The sequence below is a fragment of the Betta splendens genome, chromosome 16 (genome assembly GCF_900634795.4).
Source record: "Betta splendens chromosome 16, fBetSpl5.4, whole genome shotgun sequence".
Lineage (NCBI taxonomy): Eukaryota > Metazoa > Chordata > Actinopteri > Anabantiformes > Osphronemidae > Betta > Betta splendens.
This window is the reverse complement of record NC_040896.2, coordinates 3,355,408-3,375,407: the sequence shown is the minus strand read 5'-3', so window position 1 is coordinate 3,375,407 and position 20,000 is coordinate 3,355,408. Positions and strand designations below refer to the sequence as shown.

At 42.7% G+C, this 20,000-nt stretch overlaps 1 protein-coding gene across 2 annotated transcripts in view; it reads left to right on the top strand.

Annotated features, from left to right (window-relative positions):
- Nucleotides 1-20,000, top strand: part of cdk14 (cyclin-dependent kinase 14) — a 110,020-nt gene that overhangs the window by 38,296 nt on the left and 51,724 nt on the right. For both annotated transcript variants that reach the window (XM_029130541.2, XM_029130542.3), the window contains 5 exons: nucleotides 1,617-1,711; nucleotides 2,269-2,348; nucleotides 4,606-4,700; nucleotides 7,050-7,112; nucleotides 14,612-14,735. In XM_029130541.2, the coding sequence (XP_028986374.1) occupies nucleotides 1,617-1,711; nucleotides 2,269-2,348; nucleotides 4,606-4,700; nucleotides 7,050-7,112; nucleotides 14,612-14,735 (457 nt within the window). The remainder of the gene's footprint in view (nucleotides 1-1,616; nucleotides 1,712-2,268; nucleotides 2,349-4,605; nucleotides 4,701-7,049; nucleotides 7,113-14,611; nucleotides 14,736-20,000) is intronic.

Genomic DNA, 20,000 nt, shown 5'->3' with positions numbered 1-20,000 from the left:
CATATTACATCACCTGGAGGAGTGCTTCAGTTCAGATGATGTCATCTGGTTGTTTCTACTACAAATGACATCATCACCTGATATTGAGTAGGAGATGAGGTTGAGAGATGATATTTTCAAATACAGTTACAGCAGAGGGAAGACAAGCACTGGTGATAAAGCCTGGCACAACAGCAGACGTTCCTTGAGTTTGTTAGCTAATACTAGCTACTTTATTTATCTTTTATCATTATTCATACTCGTTACCATCTGACTACACGTGCGCCTTGTGAAACAGAACACATGGAGCGACTCAAAATTGTTGCCATCAGCTGGGTGACATCCAGTTCCTCCTCTTGTGCACCAAAGGAGGTGTGAACCTTCCAATGTAGACTTCCCCATTTTTAGCATCAGTAATGCTTTTCCAGTGCTGAACCAGAGAACCATGAAGTCACTGGCTCAGAAGCAACAGGGCCTCAGCCTCCAGCCCTGCCCAACCTCAAGTACTGGTTACTTTAGAAACAGGTAGCAGAGATAATGACTGAAGTAGATCTTGATTGTCTGTGAGGTTCAAAATAACAAGTGGTGGTAAAACAACTTGGACTTAGATATGCTGCCATATGTAGCACAAGGCATTTTATATAGATTAAGCCAGTGTAATGTACAGAAAATGACATATAAGACATATAGATGAAATAGTCCGCTCTCAGTGTGGCTGCCAGGGAGGCAGCGTGAGCCTCTGGGAGAGGCCTCTTAGGCACCAGCAGGAGAGTATCTCCTTCCTGCCTGGTCCCAGGGGGCGCCTGATTTGTTTAGAGGAGGCTTCAGAAAGGTTGATCTCATTAGGGATGCAGGGCCTGGTGAGCCAGGAAATAAAGCAGGAAAGGAAACAGTGCACCCTGCTTTAGACATTTATTGGAGTGTGTGTTAGGATTTTTAGAAGCCTGAAGGTGGTCGTGGGTCGAAGGCCTTTGATAAACACAGGAACGCTGCCTCATGCGACGCTCAGCGTATTTCTCCAGCTTTTTCTCCCACTGTTGGTGGGTGTCAGGATCTCCTGCTTGATTGATACAGCATAATTACCTGTAAGGCCCAGCTGACCAACGTCCGTACTTCATGACGTCACATTGTATTATATGGTGTCTTTGGACGATGTGACAGTAACTGACTAGTCCTACCATCTGTTCAGGTCAAAGAACACGCTACAGTTCCCTGTATCAAGTCATTCTCCTTTAATTCAGTGTTTTTACATGGGCCTTCATTAGGCTGGAGCGTTGCAATTAGTTTCCCCTTTTCACACGGTACCACTGACTTCAGTATGAACATGCTAAGTGCTGAGCTCCGCTTCATCGGTTATTACAGGAGCTCCTCCACTGTGAACTGTCGACACAGTGAAAAGTGTCTGAAAGTAATAAGCCGGCGATGAGATGGAAAGGAGCCTTCAGAGCTGCGATATGAAGACTTTTTGAAATTCTCTCTCCTCCTCCTCACTGACATTACACCTCAGCAGCAATACAGTGGGGAGCCTCCAGATTTTAATATCGCTCACCAACGTGTAATGTCTTCTGTGAAATCCTCCTCTGTGTTTCGGAACGCGTCCCTTAATATGAGCCTTTCATATCTTCTCTTTTCTTCAGCCCACGAGCCCCAAGTTTGGAAAAGCCGACTCCTATGAGAAGCTGGAGAAGCTGGGAGAGGGCTCGTATGCTACGGTTTACAAAGGGAAGAGCAAGTGAGTCGCCGCCGTGCATGTCCAATCCTTGTCTCACGCGCTCCGTCTTCTTTATACTTCACCATGCAGGCGTGGAACATTACATTTAATCATACAGGAGCATTGCTGTAACTGAAGAAATTAAGCTGAGCAGCAATAAAGGCCTTCTGCCAATTCTACAGTACACACGCAATATAATGGCTTTAATTTAAATGACAACAAGACGGCTGCTTTTTTTCAATTCACTCAGTTGCTCCACGCTCCATTCACTCATGCTCCTCGTCCTGTGGTTTAGTTCCTGATTCTCGCATTGTGCTAAATAAATCCAAGAAAATGAATCGTTCACACACTGTAAACATTTGAAATTTCAGACTCTAATCTTCTCGGTAATTAAGCTTTTTTGCGTGTAGCCGTTTTGATTGGTGAGTTGCTCTCTATTCTAATCCTGCGGCCTTGTACTCACGTCTCACTCCACTGCTGCTAAATTACATTTCATCAATTCAAAAGTCCTCTGTTCTCTGGCGCCACAGATTCTTTTCAAATAGATTACTTTTTTATGTCACATTCGCTCCTGGCAGGGTGAACGGAAAGCTCGTGGCTCTGAAGGTGATCCGTCTGCAGGAGGAGGAAGGAACGCCCTTCACAGCCATTAGAGAAGGTGAGCAACACACAACATTACGGATCCTTTGTTTGTACGAAGGCAATTCCAGAAGTAAGATCCATTTTTTTAGAAATACCAACTGTTTATAATATATATATATTTATTTATTTTATATTCATACTGTATATGTTTCCTGTAATATTTACATCATTTAAAGGTTGAAAAATGATTTATTGTTTTGTCGTTTAAACACCTTTTGCAGCAGCTTTGCGTGCATGCTTGTTTGGGAGAGGAGGAAGCACCGGTTTCTCTGCGCTCCCAACGTTACCCTCGCATTTGCTGTTCAGAATTCACCTTAATATATATTTTATGGTTGTGTTAAATCACTGTCACTCAGTTAGGTTAATACTGAGGACATATTATAGACTGGTCTAAACATTTTTTCCAACCCTGAAAAGTAATTTGACCTCCGTGCATCTTTGAGCCAAGGTTAAAAAGTCAACCATCCCGTCAGCTGTGTTTTTTCCTGTTGGGTCGGTTCTTTATGTGAAGTACTTAAAGCTCCTCGAGTTTCCCGTCAGTACTTAAAGAAAACTCGCTCACCTTCATGCTCACAACCACTATTTGAATATCAATGAGACACTGAGAGTCTGTTTGATCTATAATCCACAAGCTGTGACCGTTTGATGAATCTAAACTATTCTCGTGAGCCGATCAGAGAGGCTCTTGGAAATTGAACAAATTCAGCAGTTCCTAATGAAGTTCCTACTGCATGTGTGAGCAGCATTACTCATCACGAGTTGCAGTATTGATGCAGTATTTGTACAGAAGGGCTGAGGGTGGGCGCGGGGTGTGCCTTAAAAGCTGTCCCACTCGTGGCCATCAGCAGGGACAGGGTGGGTGTGAGGGAGGGCTTTGAATCAGGGTGGTGACAGGATCTTTGAGGTACCTGACTGTGGCGCTGTACCTTCTGCTTACTTAAAGACCTCCAGCCTTTGATCTGCTTATGTGATTTCTTTAACAACCTTTATACTTGATGAATGTATTCATGAGCCTCCATCATTCACAGGCTCTCCGAGGATCTGCCTGTCAGAGCTCCTCTGTGCCCTTGGAAAATAACTTTGTGTTTGCTAACTTAATCACATTGAAAGTCTGACTTGTGTTGCCACTCTGGCATTCTTTCCTAATGTCTTGTACAGACTGTGATGAGTCAGCCAGTATAAGACGGTTTCCACTGCAGGACCTTTTCTCAACCAGGGTCCACTAACTCCAGCGCCCATTCACTACAAAAGCTGTCTGTAGGCACTTTGCGAAATAGACCTTACGGGTGTAAAAAACACAGTTATACAGAAAACCCAACACGTCCCGCTGGACAGGAACTGCCAAGATATGTTCTGAAGTTCTGCACGTTGCACACGTCTTTTTTTTCTAAAACCTGTAAGCTGTTGACATGTTGGACTGTTCTGCTGATGCGTAGCGAAAAGATTAGCTTAATATTCAGAGGACGTCTGCACAACTGTGCAAATGCAAATCAAAATTTCCTTTTAAAAGAACATTTTTCCTGGATCTAGAAGAGTGGAAAGAAATGTGCCAGGAACCACTGGAATGTTTTAAAATGGGAAACTATTAAGTGATCTTTCAAACAAATCAGTCTCAAATAAACTAACGTGGCGTCCGCTCATGAAGTTGCCATCAGTTTTTACAGCAGTCTGTAATTTTAATACTTTATGTTGTTACTGGTGCTGCCGTAGTAACAAGATGATGCTAGTTACAGAGCATCAGGGGAAGTCAGACTAATTACTGAACTGAAGTCTGAAGTCTACTATGCGTCGATTGTCAGTTAGAGCTTTAACTTCATGCGTTCTCCTCACTGTAAAACTAGGTCACTTAAAAATCCACCAGATTTATCATCTCTCATTATAAGTACGTGCTGTTCTCATTGTGTGACTCACATGGAGCTAATTACGTGTGAAAGTCTTAGTAAGTGTGTTGCAGAATGTGCTGATCACACCCAGCATCCACAGTAAGACTCTAAGCCGTCCGTACAGGGTCGAGGGCGATTTGATTCTCTGCTCGAGGCATCACTTCTTTAACAATGCTGCGTCTGTTACACCGTAAACATGTTGACAAATGAGCGTGAGAACTTGCAGCAGTAAATCCACCCTGTGTTGTCTCGCTCTGTTTTAATCTTGCTTTTAAGCCTGTATGTAGCGAGGCTCGTCGAGGGCCCGTGGTGCGTTCCAGCGGTGCAGCTAATGAGGGCATGGATAATAGCAGCTCTGCCTCATACCATCTCTGTGTTCTGCCTCTGCAGCGTCTCTTCTGAAAGGCCTGAAACACGCCAACATCGTGCTCCTCCATGACATCATCCACACCAAGGAAACCCTGACTCTGGTGTTTGAATATGTGGTGAGCCTCCACTCTGCATTGTAACCTTTTTCTTCATGCTAGAAGATGGAGCCAGAACCATCAGAGCCTCATCTGGCTGAGCCAAAAATACATATCCAGGTGGCCATTTTATTGGAAGGTCATTATGTTTCTATGACAGTCCCGTGAGGCGTGGTTACTTATGAGGGCAAAGGCATTTGTCAATGAATGAATTACTGAGCAACAGGAAATGTTGTGACTAAAGGCCATTTTTAACACAACTCTATGCTACAGTTGAATAATGTACATGTTTATATCAGTGTAACCAAATGTTACCACTAACCTTCATAGTATTATTACTGTTTATACTGAAGAGGAACAAGCACAGCAGCAGCTTTCCATCACGTCAGTTTCCTTTATGTTTCAAAGTGGCTCCAGCAATTCTTGCTGGGAAGTTTGCCAATCAAATCAAATCAAATTATTTCTATAACACTTTAAAAGCAACATCTTGTTGACTTGTACTTCACATGAAAAGGAAGGAGATAAAAGTATTAAAACTGATAAGTGATTTAAAAGCAGCTAATGGTTAAAAGCTGTTCTATAATTTAGGAGCGAACACTGAAAAGGCACGATCACCCATGTTTGCGTTTAGTCCTTTGAATGGAAACGAATCAGGCATCAGTTAGGAATTTATGGTGATAAACCTATAGTCAGATAACACTGAGCTGCACTGCTTGTTTTCTAACGATCCCTGCCTTATCCAGCAGTAATTACCTGAATCAGGAGGCTTTAGTCCATCAGGAGCTGGAAGATAAGGAGTAGCACAAAATTAGTTGTTCCCCTCCAGCTTGTGACTGACTGAACACACCTGATCCAGGTGATCAGCAGAAGATCAACAATGACTATAAAAGACATGCAGTGGCCTTCAAGGCAGCAGTCAGAACAAATGGCACTTCACTGTCAGGTTCAGGATCTTACAGAGTACAAAACCCTACATATCCCACTTATGCAGCCTCATGCAACAGTGGAAAGGAAACCCTTACATAAAAGAAGCCTCAGCTCAGGTCGGGCGGCCATCTGCCTCCACAGGTCAGAGGGAGGGCACGGAGAAGAGAGATGACTATGGGATGTTTGATAATGTAATGTAAGTGTTAAAGGCTGATAGTGTGCCCCCTTCCCAACGTGAACCGGGAGCTGGTTTCATTCATATGAGCTTGATACAGGAGCTGTCTACCTCCCATTCTGCATTTACCACTCAACAAACCATAAGTAGAGTAGGAGTAGACCGAATCTAGGCTCTTTAATATATGATGGAGCTTTATCATTAAGTACTTTGTAAGTCAGGAGATGGATTTTAAATTCAATCATATTATATATGGGTAGCCACTGAAGAGAAGCTAATGTCTCCAGCTAATTCCAGTAAAAACTCACTTTGAATTAAGTGGAGGCTTTTTAAGCAGTAATTGGGGCAGAAATATCAGAAATGATAAATGAACTCCAAACTGCCCAAACCATTGAGCAAGGGCCTCAGACATTGAACCGTAACCAGTATAAACTCAGCTCAGAACTGCAGGTGGGGTGGGGTGACTCTACACGCTTCATAACAGAGCTGGTCCTCAGGAGATCCTGTTGGAGATGTTCTGGCTGACAGCTACTTTTGATGATCACATTTATATTCAGGTCAATGTCTGATCCCGATCTGCTGAGTGGGGCCGAACCTCTCAGCCAGAATAAGCTTATTCAGCGTTCCATCACCATTGCATCCACTGAGATGCCCCTGCTGGTGGATGTAGCCTCGCCTACCACCTACGATTATGTGATGGTTTTGTTATTTAAATAAACTGGGGGAGTTCCAATCTGTGTAAATTATCTTCACATGCCATCCTGTCCTCAGTCCTAGCGTATTATTTTACATAGCTAGACCAGCTCAGGCAGAAAATCAGTCTATTGTTCTCTCCTCAAAACTAATGATGATTGACAGGAGGAGGGTGAAACACACTAGAAGAGGGAGCAGAGGGTTGAGTGAAAGCAGTGGAATGTATTACTATAAGATAGAGGTGGGAATTACCAGCGGGGGAGATAAAACCAGAGATAGAGACGGGGAGCGGGTTTTAAGCAGGACAGACAGGCACGTCCACGCTGGAACATCCGTCTGAAATATTCAGCACAGGAGACCGTGTTTGTGTGAGCAGCAGTGGCAGCGTGTTGATATAGTAAATATCGGTGTGAGGGGGGCTTCGCTGCGTTTAGTCTAGCTAACATACAGAGGTGAAGGTCAGGCCAGATGTAACGCTGAAGCATGAAGCAGCACTTTCAGTCTGGGAGTGAACCTAGGAGTGACTTCACTGTGTTGCTTTATTAACAGAGCTCTGTGTTACTTTGGTTTTACAGCACACGGACCTGTGTCAGTACATGGACAAACACCCTGGAGGCCTCCATCCAGACAATGTGAAGGTACAGTATAGTATGTATAATGCACACATGGTCCTTGAATGGACACCGCAGCTCATCATAACCAGACACCTGTCCAAACTAGGTCCTCCATCAGTGTCACTATGTCACAAACTAAAAACTGCTGGGAACTGTAGTTTTCACCTTCAAACTGAATAGCCCAGATACAGTAATTACACACACTGAAACATGCATAATATCAAATTATTTGCGTGTTGTTCATGTCAGATATAAAATGTATTTGTGATTAACTGCAATAGTTGTCTCTTTACCATTTGCAAATAAAATGAACCTCAATCACAGAGAAAGGTGTAAGAAGAAAAAAGTGAAACTACTGAAAAATATACAAAAAGTATGTATTTAAGTAAGTACAGTACAGTATATGTATATTACCTGTATTTGGAGGTTTGTGAATTTCCAGAATTGTGCTTTTATGTCTTGTTTTACAGCGACTTATGTCTCTGATTTTATACTTCCTGCTGTAGTGGTTTAGTGTTTTGGCTGCTGCTGTTATAAGTGTACACCCTAACCAGGCTCTAACGACTGAACACCATCGTCTGTTAGGTGCCTCTGGTTCCAAGGAGACTTCAGTTTTCAGCTTTCATGATGCACCAATGCTTTGAATACTATGCACAACTACAAAATGAAAAGAACTCATTTTAAATGACTTCATCTGCAGACTTTTTCATTTCTGTTTAAGGGACCACTGTGGACGCCTTCAGACACTGTCTGTGCTCAGAATGCCCTCTAGATGATGTGATGTGGGGAACTCTCCCTGTAGAATCATTGTCATACGTAGTTGTGAGTGCTTGTGTGACGGTGCTGCGCACACAGCAGGTATGGAGACGCGACGGTGGAGCAACTGAAGCTGTGTTTCTGTGTTGTTGTCACCAGAAGGTGACAGTTCATGCTACGTCTCTTATGTAATAGCTACATTTTGCCACTGAGGATTTGCATAAGTAATGTGTGATTCTTACATCTTTTTCCTTCAGCCATGAATAATTAAGGATTACTGTGAGGGAGCAGAGTGCACTGTTGCTTGGCTCCTGCTGACTTTGTTACTTATTGGTGAACAGCCTGAGTTGTGATTTCTAATCTGTTGATGGGACTTGTGTTGCTTTGTTCCTGTGCAGCCGTGTAATGGAGACTGAACCGAAGCAGCCAGCATGAATACAATGACAGTAATCCAATTTCATTTTCATGCCTTAGTATTCTGTAGTGAGCGCTTAGGTCAACCTAAAATGTTCTGTGCCAACTGACAGCGTGATGCTGTGACTGGTCACGAGCAGGCGTCAGTGTTTCTGTGAACTGCCATCACAAAACATCAAGGGATGTTGTCGATCTGAGGGTCAGGCTCTCTCTAATTTGTATCTCTGTGAAGAGATTTATCGTCTCCTGTGATTTTGATGGCTTCTTTTCTCTCACCACATTTACGTTTTATACTGTGAAAGTCTGCTGAACTGCACAAACGAGGCACTGAGGACCTTGGTGCGTGGACCAAGTGTCCTGTTGGTGATTTTAAAGGTGTTTAAAGGAAAAAAATTTAATCATGTACTACTAGTTAAATTTATTTTCATAAACTACTGTTATAATGATAATGTTATAATGTTAAAGGTTATAAGAAGAACAATCAACCATAAACCATGTCAGCTTATGGGACCACAGTACAACACTTTGCCATATAGTGTTTTATCACTACTGTATATATATTTTAAAATACATACAAGACTATTTTCTTTGGAAATAAAGAGAAATCCGTTTAGTAGAATTAAAGGGTTAATGTCTTCCATTTTATGTGCTTTCTCATCGACTGTGAGGAGTGCAGTCATTCAGTCGTCCCCCTATTTACTAATCAGCAACATAAAAGCTATTAGTGACCCCACTGGTGCTAGATCAAATTAACATTTAGAGAGACACACTCACGCTCAGTGCTAATGGAATTATTGGTCAAGAACCAGAGAGCTGCTGTGTGTGTGTGTGTGTGTGTGTGTGTGTGTGTGTGTGTGTGTGTGTGTGTGTGTGCGTGCGTGCGTGCGTGCGTGCGTGCGTGTGTGCGTGCGTGTGTGTGTGTGTCCTGCAGGTTGAAGTATTGAAGTTTCTGCCTGAGCCTAATAACTGAGGGTAAGAATCTTGGCTTGTTGCACAGCACCACTCTTTCTTCGCCCCTTCAGCTTGTTGGTGGCGGCTGTAATTGAGCGCCAGTGAGCGCGGCCTCATCCAGCTGCTAAAGTGCTCTTCTTATTAGATTATATGCAGTCAGCTGAAGGGCCGTGTCTGGGTAACTGACACCCTCCTACAGGCCACGTAACAGCCAGCAGTTACTGGTACAATCACATTACAGAGGCAGCGCTGGGTAGCGATGCAGCATCGCTGTGGCAACGTGGACGGCAGGTGACCAGGCACCCATGACTAAACCAGCTTAATGTGCATTTACACACACAGCGTGCTGGGGAAACATCTGTGGCCATGTTATTAGTTATCAGTATTTTTTTCAACCAATGACCTAATTGGTTCTAAATGACAAACTCAAAGAACAATTTCAAAATGTTTTTTTTTAATTTCTATTTACGTTTGTTGATTCTCAAACTCCAAATTACAAAGACTTGGTCATATTTGAAGTGATTGTTAAAGTTCTTGAGTCAATCATTGTTGACCTCTGAATCATATTCTTACAAATCTGCACTTGTGAATTGAATAACTTTTATTGTGTACGTCCGTTCCTTCTTTCTTGCCCGTTGTCTTATCAGTTGTTTGCTTGATTGACAGGTCTCGCATCCTGTCAGTGTGCTTCGGCTCGCCCTCGCTCTGTTCGGCCTCTGCGCTGCCTAAATACAGATTCTGTGGCTTTAGGAGCTGCCAAGCTGCAGGAAATGAATTCAGACTTCAAAACATGTCTGCAGAAGCATATGAGTGACATCAAAGCCACATGGGCCGTGTCGTTCCACGGCCTGTGCACTGAGGTTTCACTGCTCCTATATTTACACACAGGGCCCTGCGCAACAACACAGCTGCTCATTAGACATGAGCCGAAGACAATTCTAGCCATGTCTGGAATTTCACGGTCCACAGTGGCCGGTCCACACGGCAATCTGAGGCTGTCTCTTGATTCAGCCCATTAAGGACCACACTGTACAGATGCTTAGTGGAAAAGATAAGGACTCTTTCTGTGCCTGCTGACAGATGGTATCTCCGTTCACTCCATTTAACATGGCTTCGGTTTAGTTTCCCTTCACTGGTTTCACTGCTTTTACTCATTTCAGCCAAATGGCTGTTTTATTTCAGTTTTGTCTGTGCATTCAAAGGTGTGTTTGGAGATTGGTTGTAGGTTTAGTTGTATTTACATTTCACTGTCCCTGTCAGTTCAGTGGTTATGACCTGAGAAGATCATGGCTGTTGATTACAAGATAAACTAAGCTGGGTACATTCACCCAAGGTAAAGATAGACAATTAGACACACACAGACTGGTGTCCTGTCCAGGGTGTGTCCTGCTCCGCAGTCTGTTTGCAGCTGGCACATAAACAGTTACAAAAAGAACTAAAACTAGAAGAACCATGGTGTTGTCCCCATGCTTTGTTTATCAAACTCTACTCTATTTTCCTAATAGATAACGCAGATTGAATGAAAGTTTCTCATACTGCTGATCTTGATAGAGAGCAGTGTTTGCTTTGGGTGTGTTTCATCATTAAGAAGATGACAGTGTGTGCTCATCGGTGTGCTGATGATGGATTGTGGTTTGGCGGTGGGGTCACTCCCCAGGTGATAGATTATGTTAATGGATGAGTTAACTATCATCACAGGGCCGGTTTCTCCTGCAGGTTTAAACCAATAATGCATCATGATTAAAAATGATTTTTATCTGAAGATGTTGTTGTGTGGACTGAATTTCCAGCAGTTGCAGTATATGATATTTAATTCACATGAGAAGGTTTGATCAAAGATGCGGCAATAAAAATACATTTAACCTTTTTTGAACAGAAAGCCAAGACCCAGAATGCATTGCAGTAAGAAACAGCCATTCACTAATTTGCCAGTTTTGTTGCTAGGCAGCAAGAAAAGTGAAGGGGGTGGATTTTTAAAAACATTAAGTTCTTCTTTACTTGCCAGTAACTTATTCAATGAACTGAAAATAATTTGCACTTAATTAAAGTCAAGAGAATTAAGAGAATGCCCCTTATTCACTCACACGTTACTTATTTTATTCTAATGAATTCAGAAATGTACAGTACAGTTCGCTGGCTTGTTTAGACTTCCACCTCAATTTACACTAAAATCTACACTAAACACAGTGTAATACTTTTATTGCACAGCTAATTTCTTAAGGGATGTATTCACAGTAAAACAGTCAGATGTCTCCTGATCTTATATAAACACCATAGATCATCATAGACTCAAATAAAATATCAAACCCGCCAGATGGAATGAATATATTTTTAATCAATGAATTGAAATTTGTTCTTTTTGAATGAATGAATTGGTCATTCAGTATGAGGGAAATTTGTTTGCGCTGCACCAATCTCCTCACAGACCCTACGCGTGTGTTGTAGTTCCTGCCTTCAGCTGTTACTGACTTTCCTACAGATGGTTATAATTTATTCTTTGGTTCTCCTCGTCACTGTCACTTTGTCCCGCTCACCCTGCTTTGTTCTCACGCCAGTGGGTAATTGGTGCAGCGACACCTTGGACCGTGGGGTTCCTTGGAACAGATTTAACCAGATGGACGAATGCTGGTCAGTTTTTTTGAGGTGGAGGAGCTTGTGTTGTAAACGGATGCCGGCTGTTTCAGGAAGCCAGAAGTTCAGCTGCGATGGTTTAGGTGACAGAAGGAAGTTTGTCTGGGAATTTGAATAATTTAACTTGACACAGTAATACAGTAATAGAGTAGTAGAATAATTACAATTATCAAAACTGTTATTCTACAGAGCCTCCTCCTTTCACTTTTCCTTGCACATCAGAATGCAAATTCAGATGTAGATTTCAGTTGAAACCAAACAAGAAGAAAAGCTTCTTCTATTTTGATGTGTGATTTTTAAAGATGCCTAAAGAATAAAAGCGTTTTTCTTCCTTTTTATTACCTTTCAGTTGCACTTCTAGTAAGACGAGAGCTTCTCACAGGAGTGTTAGATATACATGAGTAAACTCGCGTTTTCCATGCTAATTTTCTGTGCCGTGGTTCATCTCTCGCCTGCCGAGTGTTTGAATATAAAACGTTGACCCGTTGACTCCAGATGCCAGGCAGGACTCTTCCCTGATTGGACTCCGCGGCGATTCAGACGCTTTAATTGGCTGAGACTATGGTATCAGTGAGACAAGTGGAATGAGAGGAGAAAAGTGGAATTGGAATCAAATTGATGGCTGGGTCGTGCGTGCTTCATTATTTGTTGACTGACACATCTGTGTAAGGGGGCGGGTGGAGGTTCCCATTCGTGCTCCGTCTCTCAGTGTTCCTGATATTCATTTTTGGAAGCGGCAGATACAGTTTATTCGCAATGCGCATAAAAACTAGATCTGTTGTGCGGATGCGTGGTTTATGAGCTGTGGGGGCTGGTGGAGAGCTTTGTTTAATATCAGCACATTTGGCCATAAAAATGTAAATTGAAATGTAATTTAATCTTTATTCATTTCAACTTGCCTTCAAAAGTGCATTCATGCATTTTCAGTGTTTTTATGAATTAATTAGTTGCTCCGTACAGAACATGACACAGTTGACTCCCTCAATTTAAACCTAGATTCCGTTTTGTTAAATGTGTATTGGTATAACAAACTGTTATTTATGCATCAATAAACACACTCATATGATCATGAACTCACAGAAAGTAACTGACAACAGATGACTCTAGCAAAAGGCAGAGGGTCAAAGTCAAACTGGAAGCTATGGGTCAAGATAAGATACTCAGATTTTGGTTGGATTTGCTAGTTTGGCGATAGTGAGACACAGGTTGATGAGTTAATAGCCAGTGTGCAAACATAATGAATGGGAATGAATGGGTTTTGCCATAAATAAAACATAAAAATGGAGGAAACAAATAATCAGCGATGATGCAGGTAATATTTACGCAGTAAGGCAGTAATGCATATAAAACCCAACAAGCAGCGAAGAAAATGGAGTTATTGTTTGGTTTAATGGTCACAGGGAGGGAGTGTGTCCTTAATGCTTCCGATGCTTTTCAGGGCAACAGTCATTAGTGATGGTGCTCATGTGGCGCCAGAGAATCCAGTTGTAAATGGAGGATTGGAGATGATGGAGCAGTGCAGAAAATGACTCTAAGGGCATCCTTAGCAGGTAAATGAGGGAGATTCTGGCCTGGTTCTCTACAGTGATCCCCTCGGTACGGTCCAGGGGAGTCTTAGCCTACAGTAAGTGTTGATCCTTAATGGTCCCACCTGCCTCTAATTAGAGTGTGTTATATGGCTGCTGGCCAGTCACACATTCAGTAATAAAGACAAACGTGAACTAACACAAAGCCACTAAAGACTTCGCTCCTCATCTTGAGAGGGTCATGCCATTGGTATTAAACAGGTATGACTAATTATTTAGTTTTTAGCTTTAGTCAACATATTTATATTTTCCAGCATTTTAAGAAGACACTGATGGACTATCAGACTAATATTAGTACCCAGGAAGTGTGAAATGTGCTATAGTACAGTAAGCCTCATAGGGCCACTGACACACTGGATTAGCTTGATTTTAAATTCATAGATTTTTACTTTTGATTTCATCCAGCGTGATTTAAACTCTTCCTGGCGCGCTGCCTTCCTGCCCCCTGCTGTCAGCAATCCCGTCACGCTTTTCGAATTGATTCACCGCCCTTCACGGAAATTGAGAAGCAGGCAGCTCCTCCCGCCCGACGTGTGTTTGGTGTGACTTCCACGAGGCCCGTCACATCTCCACACTACTCCATTTCACCTTTTTTCTGCCTTTTCCGCTTTTAGACATTTATTCTTTAAATGAAATATTTTACTGGGAAGTTATTGATAAACATATTGTGTGCCCTTAGCGCATATGCGCTGCCCAGCCGACGCAGAGGTTCCACTAAATCAGGAGTTAAATCATAGGATTTCAAGAGTCGTATATGGTTGATTACTGTGAAGAGGTGCAGGCGGAGGAAATGATAGCTGTGCGTTGGATTGATGGCTCTGTATTGATTTTGGTGCCTTTGTGAGACAAACCGTTTCATTGAGCTATTTATAAAAAGCATTTTGTGCTCCATGTCCGTTCTCATTTAGACGGCAGAGAAGATCGGGCCCAGTCTGCCCTGGTGAGAAGTAGGTTATTTCCACACCTATTTGATCTGGAGACCAGCTCAGTTTAATGTAGCACAACAGAGCCAGCAAGAAATGGAGGATATGTATTAAAGCAGGATTGATATTCATGGAATGTCCGCGTTACAAGGAAAACATTCCCTGCGTGACGCCGTCTTGTTTATTGCTTTGCTTTTTTATGGAAATTTGTCCGAGTCGCTTTTTTTAAATGCAGATCTTTGTTTGTTCACGTATTTTGCAGCTCTTCCTGTTCCAGTTACTGAGAGGCCTGTCCTACATCCACCTGAGGTACATTCTTCACCGTGACCTGAAGCCACAAAACCTGCTCATCAGCGACACTGGAGAACTCAAACTAGCTGACTTTGGTGAGTAAGATGCAAAACAATGCTCCGGTTTGTGTATCTGGTAAAAATAATAAGTAATGCTGAGTAATATCTCCTCAGTCATAGTACTAAAATACCCATAGACATAGACATTCATTTTGATGCACATTTTACTTCTTAGATTCAATAAAACATAAAAGTTGTACTTTTCCAGGGATAGTGTTGTGATGTTATATGACACACAACTGTAATCTATTACATATTTTATACAAAATGGCAAAAAGTATAGTATTGGTTTTAAGCTGTCTGATAATCCTAATATCAATATATTATTTCTCATTATCTACTTTGGGTAACTGATACTAAAACAACTTAAATTCCTTAAATAAAGCTCAGTAAATGTTTTGAAGCTACATGAAAAATCTAAATAGTCTTAATCTTTTATATGTCTTGAACCTTAAAATATTGGTTTATCAATAAAAGAAAAATACAACATACTGAGCTCCACAGTTAATTTGATCTTGTGGAGTGTTTATTTTTATGTAAAAGAAGTGATTTTCTCTTCTATGTTGGAAATAAATGATATTGTACAGTAAATGTTGTTGGTGAACCCACAGTCTCATCACTTATACTGGGCTGCATGTAGCTGTAAGAGGCACCAGGGAACAGATTACTGTACGTGTCACTGAGGTGCAGGCCTAGTAATAAGTGCACATGGTACGGCAGTGGGCGGCACATGGTGGTGCAGTACAGTAGGTGCCTTATATCTTCTCCCCATGTTTACATGTTTTGTCACCAATTGTTCATTGGTGTGATGGAGACAGCAGTTGTGTATTTGACAGATACAATGACTACAAACCAGTTTGACCCAGTCATAACAGGAACCCTGGAGACAAATCTGCCATCTTGGGCGAATTTTTTTTCTCAGCCATTTTTGGTGCCAGCTTTGCGGCGGCTCTTAGTACCCTGCCTGCCACCCATCTGTCCAACAGCTTGGCCAAGTGAACAATGTCTTGACAACTAGTTGACCCCTTGACCTTTTACTTTGCTAGTTTATCTGACTATTACAGTCTCTATTTTTACATGCAAGAATCAGTTATTCTTAGAAGGAGTGTATTTATGTGCATGTTTAGCAAAAGGCTAGGCACCAAGTAGCAACTGCTGAGGATGGACTAAGCAGTAGCACAGAGACAACGGTACAAACATGTGTGTGTGTGTGTGTGTGTGTGTGTGTGTGTGTGTGTGTGTGTGTGTGTGTGTGTGTGTGTGTGTGTGTGTGTGTGTGTGTGTGTGTGTGTGTGTGTGTGTGTGTGTGTTAAGAAAGCCTCCTGAGGTAGCACCATATGGCTTCAATCCGTGCTCAGTACACATTGCCTACGTTGCCAGTCTGGCATCCTTGGAGCAAACAGACAATCAAGCCTTCCACCATCATCTATCTATTTATCCAGCATCCATCCATCCATCCATCCATCCATCCATCCATCCATCCATCCATCCATCCATCCATCCATCCATCCATCCATCCATCCATCCATCCATCCATCCGTTCTTCCACCCACTAGTCAACGCCCTTCAATCAGTCCTCCACCCATTTGCCAGCTCCTCAAGCCCTCTGTTTCCTTTCACCATCCATCTCCCCCACCCTTCCGCCCTCCATCTCTCTGCCCAGACAGATGGGGGAAGGAGGACAAGGGTGGCAGCTTCATCAATAATGCAAACCTTGTATTAGTGCAGAAACATCACTGCAAGGGAAATGAGAAGCCGAAAATAATGGACAAAATACCAAATGAGCAGGAGTAAAAATCCCTGGCCTATTAGTCTGCCGCCGGAGCTGTGCTCATCAACAAACACGCTCAAAATACAGAATCAGCTCTTGCCTGAGGGACGCCAGATGAGGAAAGTCAAGGCTGTGTGTGTGTGTGTGTGTGTGTGCGTGCGTGTGTGTGTGTGTGTGTGTGTATGTGTGTGTGTGTGTGTGTTAGTGCGTGCGTGCGTGCGTGGGTGCGTGTGTGTGTGTGTGTGTTAGTGCGTGTGTGTGTGTGTGTGTGTGTGTGTGTGTGTGTGTGTGTGTGTGTGTGTGTGTGTTAGCTCCCTGTGGTCTCGGGCCTTGGCAGCAGGAATGCTAACGGCCGACAGCTGAGGCCTGTGGCGCTGCTTAAGAGAGATGGAGGGAGCGTGTCAACAAAGGAAGGTCTGAGAGGCAAACAGAGGTGACAGAGCACTGAGAGGGGACGGAGCTATGATGGGATGGAGGGTACAAAGAGAATTAGAAGAGGGGCTGCTCCTGATAAAATGCATGGAGGTGGCCAGAGGTTGAGCGGCCAAATGACATCAGTGACTCCCCTTAGAATAAAGAGGAGCTCTCAGCCCATTTTTAAATAGTTTAATGCTAAGCAGTACCTGTGCCCTTGTAGTTTTGTCCGTCCAACACTTACTCTGCAACATCTGGTTGTCTACTACAGTGTTTGATTATAAAAAGAAAAAATAATCCCATACACTTTTAGATGAAATATAAATTTGAGCATCTTGGGAACTTTACTGAAAATATTAGCTGCACCATCACAGGCCATTGTTGTCTTCGCCTGCTCTTCTCTTCCTGTCAGCCTGGTTTGATCTCATCTGTCCATTTTTTAAGTCAAAATCTCTTCCTGTTTTTTGAGAATTGTGATTTACTTCTTGTGATAAACCCTCTGTTTACTTTGAGGAGGCCTTGTTTGACTGACTGATATGGCATCTCCTTAAGGAGGGCTCTTCCTCTCTTTTTCTTTACTGCCACTCAGCACACTCACACTCAGCACTGTTACTTGGTCTTAGACATTGTTGCGTTAAGCTGTGTATTCTTCCTTTTTACAAATATAAGATTGTACTTTGGCCAAACGTCAAAATTTACTGTAAAACACAGTCCAAGCGTAAACAAAGCTGATGTTTGAGACCCGTTGGGCAGAACAGTAGCTGAGTGAGCAGGGAGCTGATGATGAGGGGGGGCATAAACCTGCTTTAGAGACCAGGCAGCTCTGACTAACACGACCCCTACTCTGTAAATGAAACCATATTATTTATTTTACTGTATGATAAAATTTTATAGGCCTTTTAAAGAAACATTTGTGCTAAATATTTGGCAGCGCAGAGCAAATTAAGCTGTTTACATTTTTTAACCATAAGTTAGTAGCATTCATTAAAACATATATATTCTATAATAAATCCTTGCTGTGATTTGTCAGAGGATTTTCTTCTTCTTCAGTTAATGAAGATCAAGTGAGCTATGAATAATATGATGCACAGCTCAGACTGCAGCCGTCCAGGTCAAAAGGCCAGGAGGTGAAGCCTGCTCTTTCCTACCTATGAATTATTCACCCAAATTGTTACATATAAGTTTTTAGGTTACAGTGAACACTAATATAGAATTATATGGTATTTTTACAGCCTGTAAGCTTTCATCTGAGCCCTCCCTGGTGTCTGTAGGTTGCTGCAGGCCGGAGCTGTGACCTGTTACCTGGCTCAGGCAGACTTTGGGGTGGGGGCCAGAATGAAATATCATACATTTATAAGAAATAGGTCCCATATATTGCTTTTTAACACTACTTGATTCATTTCTTCATATATAAAAGGCTTCATTCTTTGAATCCCTTTTTTGTCTTTTAGCCAATTCACTATACACCAGGGTGATATTTGATTGTATTTATAAGGAGAAAATCCAGGCGAGGTGGAAGATTATTTCTTTATCTGTGTTCTACAGTGTATAACTATTTACCATTTAGATCTACAGTGAATCTGACAGCTGTGGTGAAAACTACTTCAAAGGGTTGAAAAACAGCTTTCATTTGAATTTATATAGACACTCTCTCAGTTTTTTCAGGTGCAGATGCACCATAATTAAATTTATAAGTCACATTAGACTATATGCATTTATTCTAATAACTTACACACCTTCTGGTTGCAGCAAAAATAAGTCATACTGCTTTCATCAAACCCGCTTGCTGTATTGGCCACAAAAGCCCCCGTTTCATCACACACAAAATGACTTTAGCCTCAAGGCACTTTTTCCTTACAAGCCCCTAATAATAGAAGTGAATGGAGCAGCAGATGAACGCCGCTCATAGCCCACATACTTCAGAGCCTCACGAGAGAGTGAATGAACCTGCTGAAAGGCAGCCCCAGTGTTTGGAGTGGGCCCATATGCTTCGGCCGCCAACCTGCAGCACAGGCAGCGGTCAGCAGCCCCCAACCTTATTCCAGGTTCATTGGCTCATGAAACGATTGCTGGGAAAGAGCTCCGTGGGAGGCTGGGTCCACTGGGTCAGGCGGAGCCGCTCCACAGTTATTCTATTCGTCCATTTACAGGAGTTTTGAGACTTTGTGACAGTAGCAAAATTCCAGGTTCTTTGCAGGTTTGAGCTGTAGCGTTGATTGATCGGTTAACTGGTCTGGCAGTTTGTTCTGCAGAGGCCAGACATTAGTAAAGAACTGCATACAAACATGTACCTGTAGAGGCCTTTTTGCCCGATGACACTGAACTAGTCAGCAGCGTCGAGGGCTGCACACAGGCAGCTAACGCCGGTGATACGGGTTATTTCCTGGGGACTGTGCGGCAAAGCGGCAGCTGCTGGGATAATGACGTGTGAGGAGTGAGGCGACGTGACAATAGAGCTGGAAGAATGTGGCAGGCGTCCGGAGCGACTGTTGGCCTCCCTGTGGACCAGAACCAGCCAGCTGCACTGTACCAGCGGCTAACTTGGACTCGCAGCTCGCAGATGGTCTTTTGAACCCCGTTAAGTGCATTAAAGCCACCGATGTGAACATGTCTGCTCTGCCGTCTAAGCACGAGACCCGGCCGTAAACACTACATCCTCTGTGTGCGGGGAAAGGAGCCCCTTCCTCCACATTGCCCATCCTCACCACCCTTCTCTTTTTTTCTCTTCTGCTGCCTTTGTGAAGACATTAGTACAGTAACAAATGGATTTGTTAGTTCCACGGGCTACACTGATAAGCATAATGATAAAGTTACCCCACAACATCAACACTTTACTTTGAAAACCACACACAAGAAATTGTCACATACATACCTCAATAATAATTGTCTTCCTCTCAGCTCCCAAACAGCCCTGGACGCTTTATTTACAATACTATTTCAAAGTATTTCAGTACTGGTGTTAAAACCTTTTGAAACCTGTTGTAAAAACATAAACAAACTTTAGGAAAGGTTTGAGAAAAGTGAAAGGTCATGTGTCCTGAAGATAATGAAAATCACACAAGCCGGTTCAACTGAAGGCCAAGCTCACACTGATATTTCCTCTTTGCAGCCTTGTG